Source organism: Siphateles boraxobius, unplaced genomic scaffold, assembly GCF_051911475.1.
Source record: "Siphateles boraxobius isolate OS27281-9 unplaced genomic scaffold, OSU_SipBor_1 46, whole genome shotgun sequence".
In the NCBI taxonomy this organism is placed as follows: Eukaryota; Metazoa; Chordata; class Actinopteri; order Cypriniformes; family Leuciscidae; genus Siphateles; species Siphateles boraxobius.
In genome coordinates this window covers 11,875,376-11,896,714 of record NW_027509097.1, presented here as the reverse complement: position 1 = coordinate 11,896,714, position 21,339 = coordinate 11,875,376, and the positions used below count along the sequence as shown (strand labels likewise).

The following is a 21,339-nucleotide window of genomic DNA, read 5'->3' as shown; positions in this document are numbered from 1 at the left end:
GCTTTCATTTCTGCCTGTTCGGTGTCTGTTCCGCTTCCTAGCCTGGCCGTCAATCTAAAAGCAGTCCAAGGGTCCTTCCAAGCGACTGTCCTCTGAAACGCCTACAGCCAACCTCCACCGGCAGGTTCCAAGCCTTCCTTCCTTTCTGATGGCAATCGAGAATTAACGGCTGATATTTCTTAAGCTTACGCTTGTGTGCTTCTTCCATCCTCTCTTCCTAAGGTACTGTCAGCTCGATAAGTAAAACCTGCTTGGTACCCTTCGACCAGAGCACAAGAGTCTGAGGCTATGGATTATTTCCTCTAGGAATTTGAACTGCTTCTTAAGGTCTAACTGCATCTCCCAGTAATTTTCTGTGGCCAGGACTCCTTTACTCTTCCTCTCTGTTGTTGCACTCTCCCCAGACCTCAGGAACTGAATAAAAGAAGCTGTTTTGTTTTCATTCTGCTCCACCCCGGCAGCCAGCTGAGCAAAAAATTGGTCATGTCGCCACCGAAATTTCCCATCCATCAAACTTGGCCTGCACAAGGAGAGAACCTGCTCAAGGTTAGCTGGCCTTCCACCGAGCGTGCAGTTGTTGGTCTCTGCCAACCCTCATGTATGGAGGTTTGATGGAGTAGGTAGGACACCATACAGAACACAACAAAAACTAAATCTGGTGCTCGTCCATGCCCCAGATGTCCTGCCAGGTCAGAACCCTCTACCGCAATCTCTCCCAACTCATCCAGCGGCCCTGCTTGTTCATGGCTGCAGACTAAACATGTTGACTTTCCTCCTCTCCCTTACAGACCCTCCTCTGCACCATGCCACACCGGCCCCTTCACTCACTTCCAACTTGCCCTGGTTGAGCAACCTAACCCTTGCCTTCCCTGGGTCATTGACCCGACTATGTCAGCATGATGCAGGTGCTCCTCCGCCTCCCTCAATGCACTGCTGTCTAACCACTTGCAACCCGTTCTTACCCGGGAGATTAAAGGGTATTGCCTCCTCAAACACATTTAAAGGGGTCCTACTATGCCCTTTTACAAAGTCTGGATTTTGTTTTTGGGATGTACTAGAATATGTTTTCATACTTGACTGTACAAAATTGTTCACATATTTTACATTATTACAACTCCTCTCTCCCCAGTCTGGTTGAACACGTCGTTTTTGATGAAGCCACTCCTTCCGTAATATGAAATGTGCTGTGATTGGTTAGCTGGCCCAGTCTGTTGTGTTTGGCAGCGCTTACCGCGTGTTCGGGAAATGTCCCATCCCTTCATAACCGCAAGCTCTACTCAGATGTAAATATTAACGATGGCGTTGTAAGACTGGAAAAACTGGAAGAACTGTAAGAGAGGGCTGTTCTCTAAAAGAACAAAGGGAATTACCATTTGAACTCACTTTTGTGCACCATTCGAGACACATGTCTCACCCCAGAATCATTCTAATCTACATCTTTTACCTTGACCCCCATTCTCCCCCCACTTCTTTTCCCTCATGCTGATATCATCTGAAATTCATCCAAAATATATAGGGTTTTAATGTGAACAATTATCATACAGTTTTCTACATGTTTGGTATCATTTGAAATGTCTCAGTGTGACTGGTACAAATGTCTCATTCCCAAAGAAGTAAGCCAAAAGGTAATGAAGTTCTTAAGAGTTTAGAAATATCTTGCATACAAAAGGGTGTGACTTTCAGGCAAATGGTCGTATACTCACAAAAGGTGTGACCTCCGAAATCAAATTACCATTGTCAGCACATGTTACCATGTGAAAGAGATTCTGTCTATATAATGAAATGTAGCAAGGGGCTCAGGGCCTTTTCTGTACCTCAGATCAGCCTGTGAGGCTGAGAGTTGCCAAAATTCTCAGCTTCATGTATTTCTTAAATGTCAGGTTAACATTTCTCCTCTTTATTCAAGAGCATTTGGCGTTTTGTATTGATTATCTTTGAACTGATTATGAAATTGTTATGATACATTTACCTGACATAATAAATTGTAACATTTGATTATTCTAATTGACTTTGACATTATTTATATTAGAGTTAAAATGAAAAGTCAAACATTCGCTCACATTTAATGATGCACAGATATCATTAAAACCTTTTTCATTTATGGAGTCAAATAACGAGTTAATACATATGAAAAAATGGATTTCATTTAATCTTGAATGTTGCGAAAAAGGAAAGACTTTTTCACGCAGAGCCCTTCACCCGCTAATCAGAAGACCATCATTGGCCTGATCCAGCGCGAGTTTACAGCGTCAATTTCAAACCATTTCAAACCCGATTCAGACCCTGAAAATGTTAACGAACAAGAGGATTGTGCTGAACGGATTTCAAGGACGAACTTTGCAAACACGGATTTTACAGGACGTTTCAGAGTGGTATGTTTTTTTTTCTTATAAATACAATGTTATCCACCATTTAATCATATTTGTCATAAAACTATGGTAATACAAACAGTAATCGAGTAATGTGTACAGTCTTAGAAAAGCATGAGCTTACAAAAGCTAAGCTAAACACAACATCAAGACTGTAATATTAGTTAGCAGGCTCGCGAGGCAAAACTTTGCCCTTCAATTACATCATAGCTATCATTGCAACAACTTAAAATTGGAACTATTAATAGAAAACACAATTACAAATAATAAGAGTAACTTACAAGTTAAGATCCATATACAACAGACTGTCCCGACAAAATGTGAATGGCTACCTCTTTTACGTAGGCTTCGTCTTTTACTCCATGGCTACGGAAAAGCTTTTGTGCATATAGCCTGCATTGTACTCTGTCTGTCTGCTGTTCTCCGTAAAATGTGCAGGGCACAGACAAACGTTGAGGATATAATGTTCAGGACCAGTGTTAAAATGAATGTTAACCTCTCTAAGTTTGTCAGCCTTAGGACAAACTTTTTCCTGGGTGTAAAAAACAGCGACAACAATTCTTTCTCTTCTCTAAAGCCGCCCAACATTGCCTTACCCCCTTTGTAGCGTGTTCCCGGGGGCCGGGTTTATGCAAATTTTAGGGTTTGTGATGTCACCAACCCGGGAAGAAACTCGTTGTAGTCCCTACCAGCCGTTTGTTGTAGTCCTTAAAAAGTTATTTCTGTAAAATAAAACATATCCGTTTGCATTGAACTTTGAGCATCGTAAATGTCCACAGTCAGCGGTGGGCTCTAGCAAATCCATCTTGCAGCTCGCTGGTGGTGGATGGCTGGTTACTGGATGTGGAGTGGGGTCGGTGTGTTCACCAGCCAGGCAGTCATTGTTCACCAGCACCCACTCAACGAATCTGGCAAAGTCTTTCTTTGGACTGTCCGCAGGAAGATGTGGCTTAGACCAGTCGCTCAAGCCAGGGACGTGCACAGGAATTATGAGGGGCAGTTGCTCTGACCTGAAAAAAGGGCTTCCCCTACAATCAGCTGTGCTTCTTGCTCGTATTCAGTTCTGATGGTAGGCTACGGGCAACTACACATGATTTGAGGTATGATTGCGTAAAGGGAACAGGAATTCCGGTAGGAAACAGAATCGACTGCTAAACCCAGGGCCGATCCTGAACTCCCCCTGGGGCCCTAAGCAAAAGGGGCCCTCTACCTGACCTGTGACGCCGTGAGCTATGTAAACCATTTGCCATTGCCACACAATCACACCTGACACTTCAGTGCTCCCAATACAATCCTCCCTCCTTGAAACAAAACAGTCAAAGAATAAGTACAACAATATAGAACAGAATGAGGTTCAAACAAACAATATTTATTGAATAGAGTATTTTCTATAGAATGTTAACATAACAAGTGAATATTAACGTAAACATAAATAAGAAGAAAATAATAAATTATAACCCTGAGCTTTGGCTTTTGGGATTAACTTTGGTTCTCCATACAGCCTGGGTATTTTCGGCATCAGTATGATTTTTATTTATTTATTATTATGCATGTTGAAGCAATTCTTGATTTATGGTTATTATTTACTGAGGGATGTGCATCCATATTGACCAGTATGTCCAGCTAATCAACATTTTAAATTCAATATAGCCTATAAACCAATAGTCAATCAATGTCAAATTTTCAATACATTGCTTTCTATCTTGCATAATTAGTGCAGTTGTTTAGAGTTTTTAACTACACTGAGACTAGATAATCAGTTTCTTGTTTTATAAATGTGACTTTGATTGGGAGTGCCATCATTCACGTGCATGTATTGTACAGTATGTCTGGTCTCCACATTTCTGCTTGAAAAATGCGAGTTTCATTTCGTGCACGCGCATATGAACGCACGATAACACACGCGACGCGGTTATGTTTTCCGAGCTGCAGTTAACAAACACCGTTGCACTTTGTCGTTTATCAAAAACAAACGTAATAAATTTTTTTATTTTACTCTTACTTTTGTCAGGCACAAAGTGATGCAAGATATGCACTGCCTGCCCAGCTAGGTTAGCAAGACCGAAAAACATCAAACTTTGCTGACATCAAACTTAGAGAGGAGAGAACACAAGTTTACCTGATTGTTGTTCCCGCAATTCACTCTCATGGGTTTTTTCTTCTTCATCTTTTCGTGACCAGAAGGATAGTTTCGTTTCATTTTGTCATGGATGTTGTACACATTAATTGACACGCTATGACACGAGAGAGGCGGGGCCTTAAGTAATTTGTGGGGTCTTACGCACCGGTCGCGTGCAGCGCTGCAGCCACGTAAACAGTTTGCCCTTCCCTTACTGACTTTCACTTTCGGTGCACGAATGGAAGTGAATGAGGCTTTGCGATTTAAAAAAAAAAAAAAAATTTTTTATCTAGGCCTATGTGAAATTCTGCAGCCATTGTACGATTTTTATTATTTTTTTCTCGGAAGGGCAACCTGAGTCGAGAAGGGCATATGGGCAGTTGCCCGGGCAACCTGAGCAACCCCCCTGTGCACGTCCCTGGCTCAAGCTGTTGTGGTAAAATACACAGAGCGAGCGGTCCGGGTAGTGTATTTGGCATGCTAGGTGGAGAAAGTCCCACACGGGGTCTTCCAGCAGACGGTATGGTATCCCTGCTCCAGGCAGAGTAGCTCAACAGCTGGTAGGTCAATGGAGTGAAAACAAAACAAAAAACAACAAAAAGAAAGGTGGAAGAAAAGCGCTGCCAAAATTTACTGTACGTCCTGACTTCTGTCATGGGTCATTGTACACAAGTAGCGTAGCATGCAAAGACGAATAAATCAGGGAGCAGTCTTTAATTCAAAAACACTCAGGATGATGCGACGACAGCCATGGTGTGCCAGAATGCCCACCGCACACCCATGAAACATTAGCAGTGTGTTTCTGTATTTGGTTGATTTGATCATTTGCAGCACATGTATTGTCAAACTGATGAAGATGTTTTCTTAATTTTTTTCTGTTTGCATGCGTTTTCTTAGGTTGCAGAGCATTGGGCATGTACACTGTACAGCATGTTAATATAATATGTTATTGTATTACGAGGATAGAATATTTCTGTTACGATATATAGGGTTAACATTACCAGTGTTTTGTGAAAATTTAAATAACATGTTGTATTATCTGCAGACCTGCAAACAGATAGTAAAAAATCCAACAAAAACAGCTGAATCATTCCTTACTTTCCATGCTAAACATATTAAAATTGTCAGCTGAAAGTCACAAGGAATATACTCAGCAAGAATTCTTTGGTGTGATGCAATTTGATTGGATGAGGGTGGTAAATGCCAACCCATCTGGTGGCTGTGGATTGGTTAAGGACCACAGAATGATGATTGACAGGAAATAGAGACTGTGAAGGACCCCTGACGCCTGAGAGCTGTATTCACTGATGGAATCAGACAGGGTTGCTCGTCTACTCCACTGTGCATCAGATAGTCAGCTGTTTCTATTTGGGATTAGACAGTTTACAGGTTATGAGTGAACGAGATATTTTTGTCCATGACATTCTACATCAGTAATCTGGAATGACAATAAAATATATGACAACAATACAAGATGATGTTTGTTTTAATATAAAATACAGAGTCAATTAATACATTTTGAAACTAAAGAATTTGTGTGGTAGTAGATTAACAAGATCTTCAAATGAAATAATAGCTCAGTTTAAAAAAAAACATAAAGCTGAGCAGTTATGAATAACCACTGAAATATACTGTAGTAATGGAGTCCTCATTGAATAATGCAAACATCACCAGTGATGAATTATGAATGACATCATTAATAAACTATATTAATTCACTCTTTGAATGCAAAAATGCAACCCAAAACAAGACTATAAGTGATTTAAAAAAGCACACAGCAAAGGAGAGGGTAAGAAAAGGAAGTATTACTATGATGTCAGATTACAAGTGGTGCTGATATCTCACCAACTAGTAAATGATCCTCAGTGCTTAAGAAATCATAAGCATGCAGAGAACAGAAGCATTGATCAGGCTGCAGACTGCTGTGTCATCTATATCTATTATGTTCTTCTGCCAGCATGACATACCTGAAAGCTGAAAATAAGCAGATAGCCTACTACACTGTCAGAAGAGCTCAAAGGATCAGAGAGTCAATAGAGGAACACTACAAAAAATATCAGACAGAAATGAATCTGAAGGCATCTCACCTCCCGTTCTTTGCAGGCGAGTTATGTTCTTCTGAAAACAAACACATGCCAGTCAGAACATGCTTTTATAGCATACACAATGTTTTCCTGCATGCTGCATTCCAATTCCATTGGAACTGAATTAACATCAGGTGATGATCACTGATCCCACTTAAAACTACAGTAAAGCCAATAAAAGGACAGAGTTTGAAATATGTAGATATATATTGTGCTTAAATGGTAAAAAGAAACTGTCTGACTGTTACATTGTCTTGCTTAAGGCTCTACTCACCAAATATGGCCATGAAATATTGTGTTTATTGGATATTAAATTATTTTATAATCTTACTTGTATATTATATTAACCCTGTAAAGCCTGACATATGAAATAATGGTTCATATAGTATGATAAAATAGATTATGGAGCTCATACTCGAGAAGGAGAAAAAAAATATTTTAGTTTTATCCAGAGCCCCAAAGCAAAAGGATAAAATTTGGTTCAGTTGCTGATATTTATATGGCCAAAAAGTAAGATGAAATTTTGATTGTTTGCAATGTAAATCAATGAGATCTTCATAACAGTGCAGCAGATATACATATCAGTTATTGTCGCACAGTAATATGTCTTAGTAGGCTATAGATTAAATGTTTAGTTTTAAGTTCAAAGCACTATAGTTTTAAATGTGGGGACCAAAACTTATAATGCAATGCAATACAATGATGATACAACAGGTTTTTCAGCAAAGTTTTAATCAATATAGAGGTCTTAGAAATGTGTTTATCAAATAGGCTGATACAGAAGACGTAGGCCTACGGTAAAAACTTCCGCTAAAAAAACAGTTAACTACAATGAACAAAAAGATTGACTGTTAGCAATAAAACAAACACTACAACAGTTAAAATAATTTTAAAAAAAAAGTAATTTTCATTATAATCGAGATGGAAGATGGAGGGAGCGAATCTATAGTGTTATAGGCCTAGCGTATCATAAAAAAGTATAGCGCCGTATTAAACTTACCAAACCGCGAATGACCAAATACAATCAAGGCCTATTCCAGAAAGCTGTGTAACAATGAAACAACGCAGAAAGAGCGGAGTATAAGATTTTGTGGAAATACTTTATTAAATAAAATCATTAAACATAAAGAACGGCTCAGGAGAGTTAATGAATTCTGGAAATCTGTAAAGCATGTGCGTGGGAGGCTCAGGTTCCATGTGGATCTGCTCATTAGTAAAGTGAAGTTTCAATAAAAAATCAAACATACTGCTGCTCAGTAATTTAATAATTTGTTAAAGACAATAATGTTTTTAGCTAAATGTGTTTTCACATCAAAGCGTTTCAAGAAGACTTCTTTTTTAAAGTTATAGAAAGTTTTACACTAGGCTACTTATCTTAGAAAATTATATTATAACATGTCCAGCACTAAAATGCCCTTCTTATCACAACATCCAAAAATGAGTAATAGTTTGATAATAAGAGTAGACAATATCATCCTCCTACTCTTAAAGGGGTAGTTCACCCAAAAATGAAAATGTTGTAATACTAACCCTCATATTGTTCCAAAACTGTATGAATTTCTTTCTTCTGTTTAACACAAAAGAAGATATTTTGAAGAATGTTGGTAACCAGGCAGTTGAAGATAGCCATTAACTTTCATAGTGGGAAAAAAATACTATAGAAGTCAATAGGTGCTGCCAACATTCTTTAAAAGATATATTTTTGTGTTCAACGGAATAAAGAAACTCATAAAGGTTTGGAACAACATGAGGGGGTGATGACAGAAGTTTCATTTTTGGGTGAACTATCCCTTTAAGTTTATAGCCTGTGTAAGGTCCGGTCAGCCTAACAGACTTTAACAGGAAGCCACATTGTGAAGTACAGACCGAGTGCTGGGCTTGGAGACCCAGCCCAGGAGACCCCCTGTTTGTTGTCACAGCTGAGCTCTACGCTGTTGAGGCAGTCAAGCGGAGACCCCGAGGACCACCACGCCACAGAGAAAATGGCCTCTTAGTTTGACAATAACTCCTTCTCTCTGTGAAAACCCCCACCGCAAGCTCTCTAAATCTAGTCCTTTTGGTAGGTGGGATGTTTTCACTCCAGGCTGAGAGGGAGCAGCTGATGTCTGCTCAGAGGATGGAGTTTGGGAGGCATGGTTTACGAAACGGGGTCAGGGCTAAGAACAAGGACTCTTGTGTGTTATAAAAACTCTTGCCATTTATCACTGCAGACAATCTCTGGACGGGAAACATGGCATATATATAGCTGCGCTGACATCTATTTCATATTTTTCCCCTTTCTTTTGGAAACCTTTTTGAGCCACAGAATATGCAATATATACTCTTAAAAATAACGGTTCTTTAGTGGCATCTATGGATCCATGAATATCCTTTAACATCAATTTTCAAAAAGTTCTTTATAGATCATAAAAAAAATTATTTTAAGAACTATTTACAGAAAGGTTCTTTGAACCCAAGATGGTTATTCTATAATTGGTGAACATTAGTTAATGGTGAGTTAACAATGAATAACAAAATAGATTAATACTAATTTATAAACATGCTAGCGTTCATTGTTAATTCATGTTCGTTCAAAATACTTTAATACCCTTTGACATGTCAAATGAGTTTGTTTATGTAGAAATCAACATTAATAGATGGGTAAGGTGATAGTTAGACTTCTTACATGTATTTACTAATAACAGTAAATTATGCATAATTACAAGTAACTAACCCTAAACCAAACCCTAACCCTAACATTAACCCTACAGTATGTTGATTAATATTACAGTAATCATTTGCCTCCTTAAAATAAAGTTTAATCAAATGCTGTTGTTCATTGTCAGTTCATTACACCTATGTTAATGAATTGAATCCTATTGTACAGTGTTACCAGTGTAAGAATATTAACTACATAGCCTAAGTAAAAGGAATTAACATGGACTGGTAGAGCATGGTTCTAGCAAATGACAAGGTCAAAGATTTAAATCCTAGTGATCACACACTGATAAAATGTATGAATGCAATGCCGCTTTAGATGCTTAAGTATAAAAGTTTAAAAATGGAAATCAACTATTTTCTTGCAAAGCATCATCATGCATGAGACTGCAGTGTGTGCGCTTGAGCATGGAAGGGTGCTGTAAGATTGCAAGTAGAGCAATACATGGATCTATGGTTGTTAGCAAGCGGCAGATTTCCTCCTATTGTTAGAAGGTGTTGATACTGTCAAGGGAGAGGAGGGAGCGAGAGAGAGGGGGAGTGGGAACTAAGAGGGTGGGGAGAGAGACATACTGGTGCGAATACCGGCTGGTTTGGATGGAGAGAGAGAGAGAGAGAGAGAGAGAGAGAGAGAGAGAGAGAGAGAGAGAGAGAGAGAGAGAGAGAGAGAGAGAGAGAGAGAGAGAGAGAGAGAGAAGGAAAGAGGGGTGGGGAGTTTCCAGGATTGTTTAAAACTGCCATCCGGAGGAACACTTTCAGTACCCCTGGAAAGCGAGATGGCCCAGACTGTGCCTCTGCTGCTGTTGGCCGTGCTGAACTCTCTGAGCTGCCACAGTGAAGTGAGGGCCAGGGACCCTGATGTGGAGGAAGAGGAGGCTGTTGGGATTGGAGGAAGAGCACATCATACGCCTGTCACCTTTGGGATACCACATGAACATCCCAGCATCCCAGTGCCTCCAGCTGGCTCAAAAGAGACTATACATCTACCTGCAAAAAGAGGGTGAGTCAAATGAACATTTTGAAAACTATATATATTTATAACTATACATAACATTTTGCGTGAATGGACCTTAGTCAAAATATTTAATTTGACGTGAATTATACCTAAGATATTTGTTTGTTTAATAAGATACTGTCATCTCTAATTTTCATATAACCCTTGTTTTACACTACTAAAACAAGCCAAGTCTGGACAAGCCTTTTTTATTATTAATACCATTTACTAAAAATCATAAATGAAAGTAGACATTGTTTAGTGACCAAAAAAATGGTTAAAATCAACTATCAACTATCCAAATCAAAGTAGCCAAGCGTCACAACTCTAATCATTCTCTCAGCTTATGAGGTGCATCATGGGATGTTTTTCCTCTGATTGGCTGATTTTCCTTCTCTATCTGGCCCAACTATTAATTTCATATAATAAAATAAAAAATATTATTTTATTATTATATTTTTTTAATTACAAAATAATGGTAATTATAAAAAAACATTTTTCATCAATTTACTTTAAAATGTTGTGTTGTAATTCCTTCATACAAATCTTTGTGTCTATAAAACTAATTTTAAGCATTTGAGCCTTTAAGATCAGGAGAAACAAATTCAAGTCAAGTGTGTCCAAAACTTTGACTGGTATTATATTTTCTCTGGATTTTTTTTTATTTGCTAAACGATCAACACTATAGTATACAACAGTACAACCCACTGAACAGACTAGACTGTGCATGTATCCCACACAGACTTGTTTTAATATCATATTATTAAATATGCCATTTAGCCTGACTAAAGTCCTTTGCATTCTCCCTCTGTTCTGAGAAAGAAAAAGCGAATGAATTTGCCCGAGAGGCTTAATTACAGTAATCTTACAATAAAGATAAAATTCAGGGCTTCAGTGATCTGGGAAGGTATCATGGAGTGACTGAGTTCCATTGTGATATCCAATATATACATATGTATAAGAGCCGTAGAAGTTAGTCGTCCACTTCTATAGCCAGCTCAGTCTTAGATGTGTAGCTCTCTCTCTCACAGTAGCTCTCTCTCTCCTTATTTCTTGAGGATGAGAGGAATTCGACCGGACTGGGCATGCTCACTACAGCTTAACAGCGAGGCAGAGGACAGGTACCCCTACAGCAGTTTTCAAGGGCATTTGCTTTTAGTCTGGACCAGAACAAAAGAATATGAGAACCAGATGTGTCCAGAAAAGACATAGGAGGAGTGCTAATCAAAAATGTTTAGGGGTTTAAAGAAAAATAAAAGAGAGATAAAAAGAGGGGTGAAGATGAAAGAAAGGTGGACTGATGAAGGATGTTCAGATGTGGGTACATGGAGACAGATTAACGATAAAACCACAAAGCGGCAGACAGGGCTAGAATTCAGCCAAACTATGACTGAATCTGTGGCTGAATAGGGGCTGATGTTTTACCGGACAAAGGGTCTATGGTTCAAGGTGGCAACGAAAGGAAACAGGACGGCCCACTTATATTTAATCTCTTTCTTTCTGAAATCAACACTGAAACGGATGCACAAAGGAAGGTCAGTTGAAAAAGCACAAGTAATGGGCCGTACTGTACATACAAGATGTGTTCTTGCATTTAAAAACACCTAACAGAATGGACATGTTATATAATTTGAGATGTTTCTACCTTGACAAACCATCTTAAAAAACACATCCTGGTGCTGAGAAAATGGAGAAACATCATAGCAGTTAAAAATGTCCTTCTAGTGCATATTCATATATGGGCCATTCACACAGGATGCATTGTGTCCATCTGCACTCTTTATTTTCTTAAATGTGTGTACATACGCAAACATGCATTTGACAGACGCACTTTGCTGTTTTAAGACACAGTAGTCATGCTTCCTTCCAGACCTGCGAATTTAACTTGTGCACAATATTGGAACATCAACTAAAACATTTGCGAATAAAACAAAATTGTCACTTTCTCTGAAATTGGCACAAAATATCTGTAATAAAAATTACAGAAGTTGCTGCAATCGGGGAAGCCACTGTGGCTCTTTTTCATACATTATACGCACGCACGGCTCAGAACGTGCATGCAATAAACGCTGTCATGTTATCCTGTGTTCGGACGCAGATGCCTGGTGTTTGGGAATGCAAGCGAGTGAGACAGTTCTGGGACTGGGTTGTAATAATAAAACACTACAATTTGTATCCACTCATTTCAGAATGACCAAACCAACATTTAAGATGCTGTGCAATGAAATTGGAGAACTGGTTCGTTTTTTGAACCTCATGATCTGTGAGTCAAAGTCACATTACTTTTTTTTTTGTGCATCAAGGGTTTTATTCAGTAAATGTGTTTCGATTGTAGTTTATGTGCATGCCTTCTTACAGATAAAAAAACATCTGCGCATGTTTTTTCATGCACATTTTTAGAATGTATGAGCATCTTGGCATTTCCATCCACCATTTTTTTTATACGATATCTCAATATTTAGCATATAAATAGGTGGATGGAAACATTGCTAGTGTTAAATTAAAAGGCAGAACGCATTACGTGTCCCATAGAAGCACAATATGGATGCAAGGACACATCCCATGTGAACAGTCCCTAAGAAATGCCTCCAAGTCATTTGAGGGGAATAAATTGTGTTTTATAAGCCTTACTAGAATAAGCTCTTTGGAACAACAGACAGCACAAAGAAAAATAACTGACAGGGGAAATCTCATGTCCCTTTATGTCAGCTTTTATAATATTCATAATGAGAACAGCACTCAGAACGCCACCTTTTTAAACATGCGTTTCAGTATTCGACAGGATGCAACTCCAGTAATATTGCAAACTAGATCATTTTTGCAGAATACAATTTGCACACTTTACTGTAGGCTATGTTTATGAAATACTACACCACAGAAAAACACAGACTTGTCAAAATAAGATTGAGCATGTGTAAACATCGTAATCAATGTGTGCATATCAGATTCTCTCTGATACAACAGAAAGCTAAAAACAAACATAATGAACGTGCCAATAGAACGACATATAAAACCTTTTGCTCAGCTATAATATCTTGCTCTGAGCTTGTTGGGTATGGGTACAACAGGATTACAACAGGGGCTCAAGAGCATATATCTTCATCAGTCTGTGATTGCATGTAATCTCTGCTCTCAACTTTCACTTTTCCCTTGTTTTTGTTCTGTTTTATCCTTCCAAACCTCCTTTCCATGGTCAGAAACTGGTGTGCGTATGTAAATCACCGCGTCGTCACCACAGCCGTACTATGCACAGAGACTCAAACAGTGAAATCCGTAAACCGCTGTCCCAATGGAGCTCCTGACTGTCAAATCATCACGTGAGTCACCTCATAAACTCTAATAACCTCAGCTCTTACATTTCTAAAAAATACGCTTTGCCTTATTGATGATGATGGTGATGATCAGGTATAGACAGTCCTCACGGCCTGTGTACAAGCAGAAGCAGACAGCACTCTATTCTATGCACTGGAGGTGTTGCACAGGCTATGGAGGACACAACTGCCTGGAAAAGGGCAACATACAATCTCCAGGAAGAGGTCTGGATACAATCATTTTTACACAATAAAGCATATGCAAATATAAAATATGTTAGGAGCATGTTGCTCTTCAGCCAATTTAAAAGGAACACATCAGTTGAGCTTCCCAACCAGTTTTGGTGACTCATCTGTGGCTTCCTCTTTATCTTTCTTTTCCAGACAAACCTCCAGAGGATGAGAAGCATGCTTCAAAGTCTGAGGTTAATGACAATGACAAATCAGGCAAGTCTTGTTTTGGGCAAGGCTGGCTTTAACTGGCTTGACCTTTCACACCTTTCCTCTTTCTGCAAGCTTGCTTCTTTAAAACAACCTTTCTGACAAACAGAGGAAATATCTAGCAGGCGTTTGGCTCAGTGAGTGTCCTTCAACAGGAAAGGTAGAGTCAGCTGGCACTCGGGATACCTAGAGATAGAGATAGAGATAGATAGAAGCAGTGCCTTATGCCAGCAGGCAAAAGCAACAATCATATTTAAGAAGAATAACAACATCTTAAAGTTATGTTTTCCAAATTTCCAAAATGTCCTGCAAGTGAATATTTTGATGGCAGAACATTTTCCCAGACTGTTGAAAGAAGCCATCCTATGTGCCCTCGTGCCTTAAAATTGATCCTGCAAGCCCCTCACCCCTCTTGCAGTTTGACAAATCACATTGATACTTTATTGAAAACATTTGAAAGTACAGTCTTTGGCAGCTCTATACAATCTAAAGTCGTGTGTTTATGAGAGTCTCATGTGTGCTAAATACTTAAACCGGTATCATGAAATAAAAAAGGGTTATTCTTAGTAAAAATAATATTTAGTTTCATAATATTCTGTAATATTGGGTCATTAAATGTAACTTTCGGTGGAGTATTTTAAGCCTGTTAAATACTTAAGGGCTATAATAACCCCTCTAAACTGAGCATATGCGTGGGCCCAATATTTACCCTCAGACTCACAATGTTGTGGTTAACTTCTTTCCCACATCCTCCCTCCAAACAATTTTTTTTTGTGTGTGTTTTTCTGTAGAAGTTCAAATGGAAACAGACCTATTGGAAGATGCAAGCTGGTCTGACAAACATCTACAGGAGGCTCCTATTCATGGTTCTTCACCAAACCAGAGCCCTGTTGGTAAGACACGGAATCTGTGCTCAGCAAACCTAAGCACACATAAAAACATTTAGATTGATACAGTACAGTATAGACATACTGTGAGATTTTACCACCCTAAATTGAATGGCATGACTACATAAACAATGACATCTTCCTCTGGAGGATATCCTCTCTTTCTTATAAACAAATTCCTAGTGATCTAATCACCCAGAGATATAGGCAGAAGGAAGGAGATTACGAAAGAAGGCCAAAAAGTCATCACTGGACCACATGAGTCATGGAATAGCTGTTTGAAAAGGGGTTTATGTATTCTCTTACGTATATCTAGCCAATGAGCTCATATGGTTTAAATGCAATTACAGCCTATAAAGGAACATCCATCAAAAATGCTGAAGTTGTACTCATTCCGATATTCAGTAATATAGGGAGATGTGTTTGTGTAGGAGGTTTGTAAGGAAAGGGTTATTCATGATGAAAACATCATGTAGAGACCCTCAAATGTCAAGAGCAGTCATATACTCTAGGGAAGATTCAATTTGCTGATATAGATAAAGATATCTTAATTGCGTATTTAATAGGTCACACAAGTAACAAACAGAGTTCTTTCACCATTTTCCCTCATTAATATCTGAAATATACAAATTGCACAGTATTTCTCCAAAATTAGAGAGGCTTGTTATCGATATTCCAGGTGCCGAGGAACAAATCCCTACCTCTCAGCCTCTGCAATTCCTTGATTCATCAATTCTGCTGTCAATGCATCGGTTAATGTCAACTATGATGAGTCAGCTTCAACCAGTGCTAGAAAGCTTCAATCAAACACTGGAGCATCTGTCCAGTGAGGTGGACACACTGTCTCAGGACTTGCAGCAGTTGCGGATTGAACAGGAAAACAGCAGATTTATCAGCAGAGGTGAAGGTCATAGTGGATCTATTGAGCAAAAACTAGAGTACAGCCATCTTCAGGTCGACCAAATGAAAACCCAACTGAACGCACAGAAAGACCAGATGGAGAGGGCCTTTCAGACCCAACAAGAACTGCTGAAACACAACCTAACAAAACTGAAGGAAGAGATGGATGATCAGATCAGTCAGAGTCAGGATGCACAGGTCATTAATTCACTCAGACTCCTTAAGTAACTACAAAATCTCAACACATCGAAACAGTGCATAAATAAATTTTTTTTGCTATTCCAACAGGTGAATCTCCATTCTCTAACTGAATTGGTTGAGGAGGTGAGACTTGGCCAGAAAAGGCTGGAAGGGGCACTGCAGAGAGAGCGTGCTGAGTTTGTCAATCAAAGTGGAGGCCAGCCAACACAGGCGTCAGGAGTGTGGGAGGCCATCACTCAGCTAGATGAGAAGGCACAAAGTAACTCTGTGCAGATCAGCAGCTTGTCTGACACTTCAAAAGGTTCTGCTAGAAAGATCAATGATCTGCAAAGAGACCTATTGATCCTGGGACAGAGCCTAGGGGAGGTCAAACAACGCACTGAGGTCCACTTTGTGGAGACAGGTCTAGAGGTGGAGGCTACTCGCGTCAGTGTGCTCAACAGCATTGGGGAACTTACAGCTAACATAAGTGTGCATGAGGGCCAGTTGAGAGAAATTGAGGTTGACCTGGACAACATCTATCATCAACTACAAAGGAATGATTCGGTAATTGCAGAGCAGGTCTGTAGCTGCAAATCGATGGGAAGTTATTTAGCTAGGTTGGAGCTGGAAGTGGCTAACGTGACACATTTAACAAGACAGAACCGACTTGCACTTGAGAAGGCAAATCTAGATGGGAATCAGGCCACTCAAATGGAGGATCTTCATCAGGGCCTGCTGAATATGAAGGAATCATTGGCATTTGAGCAGAGCAGAAGCAGGAGTCTTCATGACAGTTTTTCCCAGCTACAAGCTTCACTCCTGGACAGCCAGCAGGAGATACAAGGCCTGAGAGCGCAGGACGAGGACAAGTCGGCTGAAATTCGAGGTCTATCAGCCACCTTCTCTTCCCTCCTGAATGATGCTGTACGCCACTCTGAAGTCCTGGAAGTGCTACTCGGAGAAGAGGTCTTGGAATTCACACGCTGGTCACATAGCCAAAAGAAAGAGCTCAATATCCCAGATCTTTTACAGAGAATGCATGTGATGCAGCAAAAGATTGAGACACATGATAGGAGTCTGAATTCTATTCGGAGAAAGCATCCTGACGGAGATGAGATGAATAGCGATGACCCGGTGGCATACTCAGAGGGGACCGCCACAAAGAACCAGGTGAAGGGCACTGAAAGTTACCAGTCCACATTAGACCATTTAACTGGAGAGGAGGATGTGGATTACTCCGTCAGTGACTTCTGGAGTCTAGGAAAAGAGGTGGAGCAATTAGCAGGTAGAATAACCATGTTGGAAGAGCGCTGTGGCAACTGTACTGAGCCCCCTGGTGGCTCTGTTGTGGAGCTGCAGGCAGATATAACATATGTACGTCAGAGCCTAGAGGATCATTTGAGAATGTTTCAAAAACTGTTCAGTAATACAGAAGAACTAGCCAGCTCGACAAAAAGCCTGAACCTATATGAAGTTTGGAGACTGGTGAGAAAGAAAGAAGAAAAGAAAAGGAGGGGGCACAAAAAGCAAGAAGACCAGGAGAAAAGAGAAGAAAAGTCTGCCAGTGAGCGACGCAAAAGATACAGTGTAACAGGTAAGAGATCTCAATAAAACAGTATGTTTTCATTTTCCATTCGTTTTAAACATGAATGAAGAAGATATTTGGTACTGAAAGGCCTGCGTAGTCTACACACAACAACACTGCCTCTAAATGGACAACACTAAAACTACATCATGACAAAGCAGTTTTTCTGTAACTTAAAAGTATACTTTTTTACCAAAACAAATCATCAAAATAACTTTATCTCTTTAGAACATGCTCGGTTACCACACCCCCCCGTGGTGTTCATCACAAGCCTGGACTACAGAATAGGGCCAAATGGGGAGCTTGCATCAAAACATGTTGCTGTGAACTACGGTGGAACTTTTAATCCTACATCAGGGGTGTTCCAGGCCCCTGAGACGGGACTCTATCTCTTTTTAGTGACCTTAGACTTTGAGAGAGGCCTTTCATTGGCTGTACTGAAGCGCAGTGGAGTTACAGTGGCCTCCCTCACACAGGAACAAGGGGAAAAGAGGGGACCAGTGAGCCGAGCCTCTCTGCTGGAGCTTCGGCGAGGGGAGGCGGTTACATTAGAATTGATGCATGGATCATTACGAAAAGCGCAGCCTGGGGATAACAAACTGTCTGGACTATTGCTCTTCATTACAGAGCACAAGGACATGCTGTGAAAAGAACTGGGTGAGCAACAAAGGCATGGGAGGATACATTCAAGTCAGACGCACTGTGCGTCACTGCCAGACATGTTGTAATTTGTATGCATGCAACCTCTTCTTGAAGGTGCAAAAATTTTTGTTTAAATATTATGTTTTGTAATTGGTTCTGGAATATTACTGAGAAAACAGGTAAGAAATAAGGGGAAGACAGTTATATACCAGAACAATTTAGATACCACCAGACCTTCTGTTGTTTTTCAAAATATGGAGAATCTAATAATAAGGCATAGTATGGAAACCAGTTACTATACGATAGTATGAATAAACAAAAGGTACCAATAGTGAGGGTAATACTGTACATCCAAAAATGGACATCCAACAATTCATGCATTCAAATGATCACGATTCAATGCAAATGTCAATCAAGAAGGAGGAGGCATGACTGTGTACTAAAATAAGGCAATTTACTTAAAAATTGATACATTGGACTAATTCTGTGTACAGAACAGCTTTTCTTGGTAAACATAAGGCATCTCTCTTAAAACCAGATACTGTGCACAATACAGTTAAAAAAAGGTTCATATTATTCAGGCCATTTTACATATTTCCTTACACATTAAACAATTAGGACAAAAATATTGTGTCATTTATCTAGACAGATAAGCATAAATCAGTTCAAATGTTATTTTACAGGTTAAATTGCATGATTGTAATGGACAGAATAGACTTGAGAACAAAACTGCAGCCCAAACAATGAGAAAAGACACACATAAGCAATGTGAGATCTGAATCTTCAATGCAAAAGTTTTTGTACCAGTCTCTCTCCTTGCTTGTACCTTTGTAGAAATGCAGAAGTGGAATAAGATCTTCATTAATTATATTTCCCAGACAGCTATAAATCACTGGCATAAATACACCCCCATGATATGACTGGATCTACAAGAAATTGCCAACTTGTTTTCGAGGCAAAGGACCCTGGTTTTGAAGTTAAACCTGAATTCCCCACAAGTGCTAATAATGCATTGCGTGATTCAAATTATTGACTAAATTGCAACTTTTGCACACACAAAAAAATGTGTTCACATAATCTCTTAAGTTATGGGAGAAAAAATATGTTCATGAATATGAAAGGTGAAGTTAAGTCGCCTGTCCTGACTTTTGAGTAAATTATAGATAAGGTTTTACACATTAGAACAATGACAAATGATAATTCACACCCACACTTTCATAGGAAGTCATTAAATGTAGAATTTCATTTTAAAGTCATACATTTACTATTACTAGTATTTGTAAGGTTGAGCTGCTCAGTAAAAACAATGATAATGTCATTTGCAAGAACAGTGTTAATAGTCCTGCAAGTAAAAGTATCTTACCACAATAATTCATACTATATGACATGAATAAATAACACATGCATTTGCATTATTCAATCACATTAGACATTTATGAGTCATATGATTTCCAAGCGTCACAACATTATATTCAAGGCAAAACAGTTCAAATGAGGCATTGAAAACAGCAATCCAATCTGACACTGAAAAAATTCAGATGTGATATACTGAGGTTGACTTGAAGGCTATAGGATAAAACAAAACAACGGTTATGAGGCATTCAGGAGCAGTAGGCATCCATTTGCACTGACACGTCTGCGATGAGGCAGATCAGATCTGCCATTCTGGGTTATTGAAAGTCACCATATCTTCTAGATGAATAGATTTTTTTATGGCTGCAGTGTTGGCAATATTTGACAGGTGGTACTTCAATTCTTCATGCCAGAGCTGGAGTTATGATCACATTTCTCATTATACCCGAACCTTCTATTTCTAACAACAAATCCATTCCATGTCTTTGCAAAACCCTATCACTAACACCCAGTTTTGTATATGAACATATAATGGACATATTCTCAGAAAGGAAAGCTGTTGAAGGAATAATTCTTCAAAAAGGCTATTAATTAAAATATTAATATGTAGTTAACAGGACATTTTCTTTTATACACATATATGACAATATGGGTCATTTGAATTAAATAGGGCACGTTCTCTGACGTTTCGGTGGCCACAACTGCACATGGTCCAAATGTAGAGTGACCATTTTGACACTACCCTTACTGGAGCACATCCCAAACATATGGCTGGTTCGGTCCCAATATCACCCCAAATATGTCCCCCTCTCAAGTCTGTCAATAACAGAGCCCCAAACCTTCTCCCAAATGGCTCCATTACTGTGCTCCCATGGCAAATGGTGCCACCTTGCCTCTCCTCCATACAGATGTATTGTATTACACAGCTTTCACAGAAAGCACCATATGCTCTTCAATTGTCTCCCAATATATAAGAGTGCCCGAAGAAGGAAAAATGGTGGCGATGGGGATGGTGTGAGTACTGATGCCTGTTGAACAGTTGTCCTTACTGTCCTTACTTCCTCTTGGATGCGTTATGGCACATACTGTCCAGCAGAGGGTTCTACATGACACTAAGAGCATAACTGCAACAGGACGAGGAATTACAGCCAGACAGGGAGGCAAATGTTCTGCTCAGCAGCGCTCCCACAGGTCTGTCTAGGAACTGAGGCAATAGTTCATAAAGTGAGCATAAATATCTCCATGATATATCTCAGACTGGTATATGGAGGGAAAACTGATCATATTTTGATATCCTGTGATTCAACCATTTTGGCAAGTGTTTTCTTGACTCGAAGAGCAGTGAGGCGAGAGGATGGGTTGTGGGCCCAGCACTCAGACATAAGCTTTAGCATGGCCCGTAAGCACTGTGTGGAGATGGAGACAAGAGACCAGTTGTTTTAGGGTTGTATTTTACACAACTATTAAATGGTTACAATGCAGTGACATTTAAAGACCCCATAAAATCAAAAGTTATGTGTCTTTTAGCATCCATCTGTTAGCAATGAAACAACTATATACCTAATGTACTCTTAAATGTTGACGCGATGACTTCTTATAAAGCACATTTGCGATTTACAGTGATCAAAAATTAAATGGTTACAAAAGATTTCTATTTTAAATAAATTCTTGAACTGTTTAAACTTTCTATTCATCGAAGAACCCTAAAAAAATGCATTACAGTTTCCACCAAAATATTAAACAGAGCAATTTTTTCAACATTGAAAATAATAAG

The 21,339-nt window shown here is 39.3% G+C and overlaps 2 protein-coding genes across 2 annotated transcripts in view; one reads left to right on the top strand and one right to left on the bottom strand.

The window, feature by feature from the left end:
- Positions 1 to 9,877: 9,877 nt before the first annotated feature.
- On the top strand, positions 9,878 to 19,635 carry mmrn2b (multimerin 2b). The gene is made up of 8 exons (XM_077200793.1): positions 9,878 to 10,269; positions 13,461 to 13,580; positions 13,669 to 13,799; positions 13,959 to 14,021; positions 14,807 to 14,908; positions 15,582 to 16,000; positions 16,091 to 17,579; positions 17,799 to 19,635. Exons 1-8 carry the CDS (start codon positions 10,046 to 10,048, stop codon positions 18,215 to 18,217), a joined length of 2,967 nt encoding a protein of 988 aa, XP_077056908.1. The 5' UTR covers positions 9,878 to 10,045; the 3' UTR covers positions 18,218 to 19,635.
- Positions 18,646 to 21,339, bottom strand: part of bmpr1ab (bone morphogenetic protein receptor, type IAb) — a 35,842-nt gene continuing 33,148 nt past the window's right edge. The window contains exon 13 of the mRNA XM_077200814.1: positions 18,646 to 20,971. Coding sequence (XP_077056929.1) covers positions 20,846 to 20,971 — 126 coding nt within the window. The 3' untranslated portion in view covers positions 18,646 to 20,845. The remainder of the gene's footprint in view (positions 20,972 to 21,339) is intronic.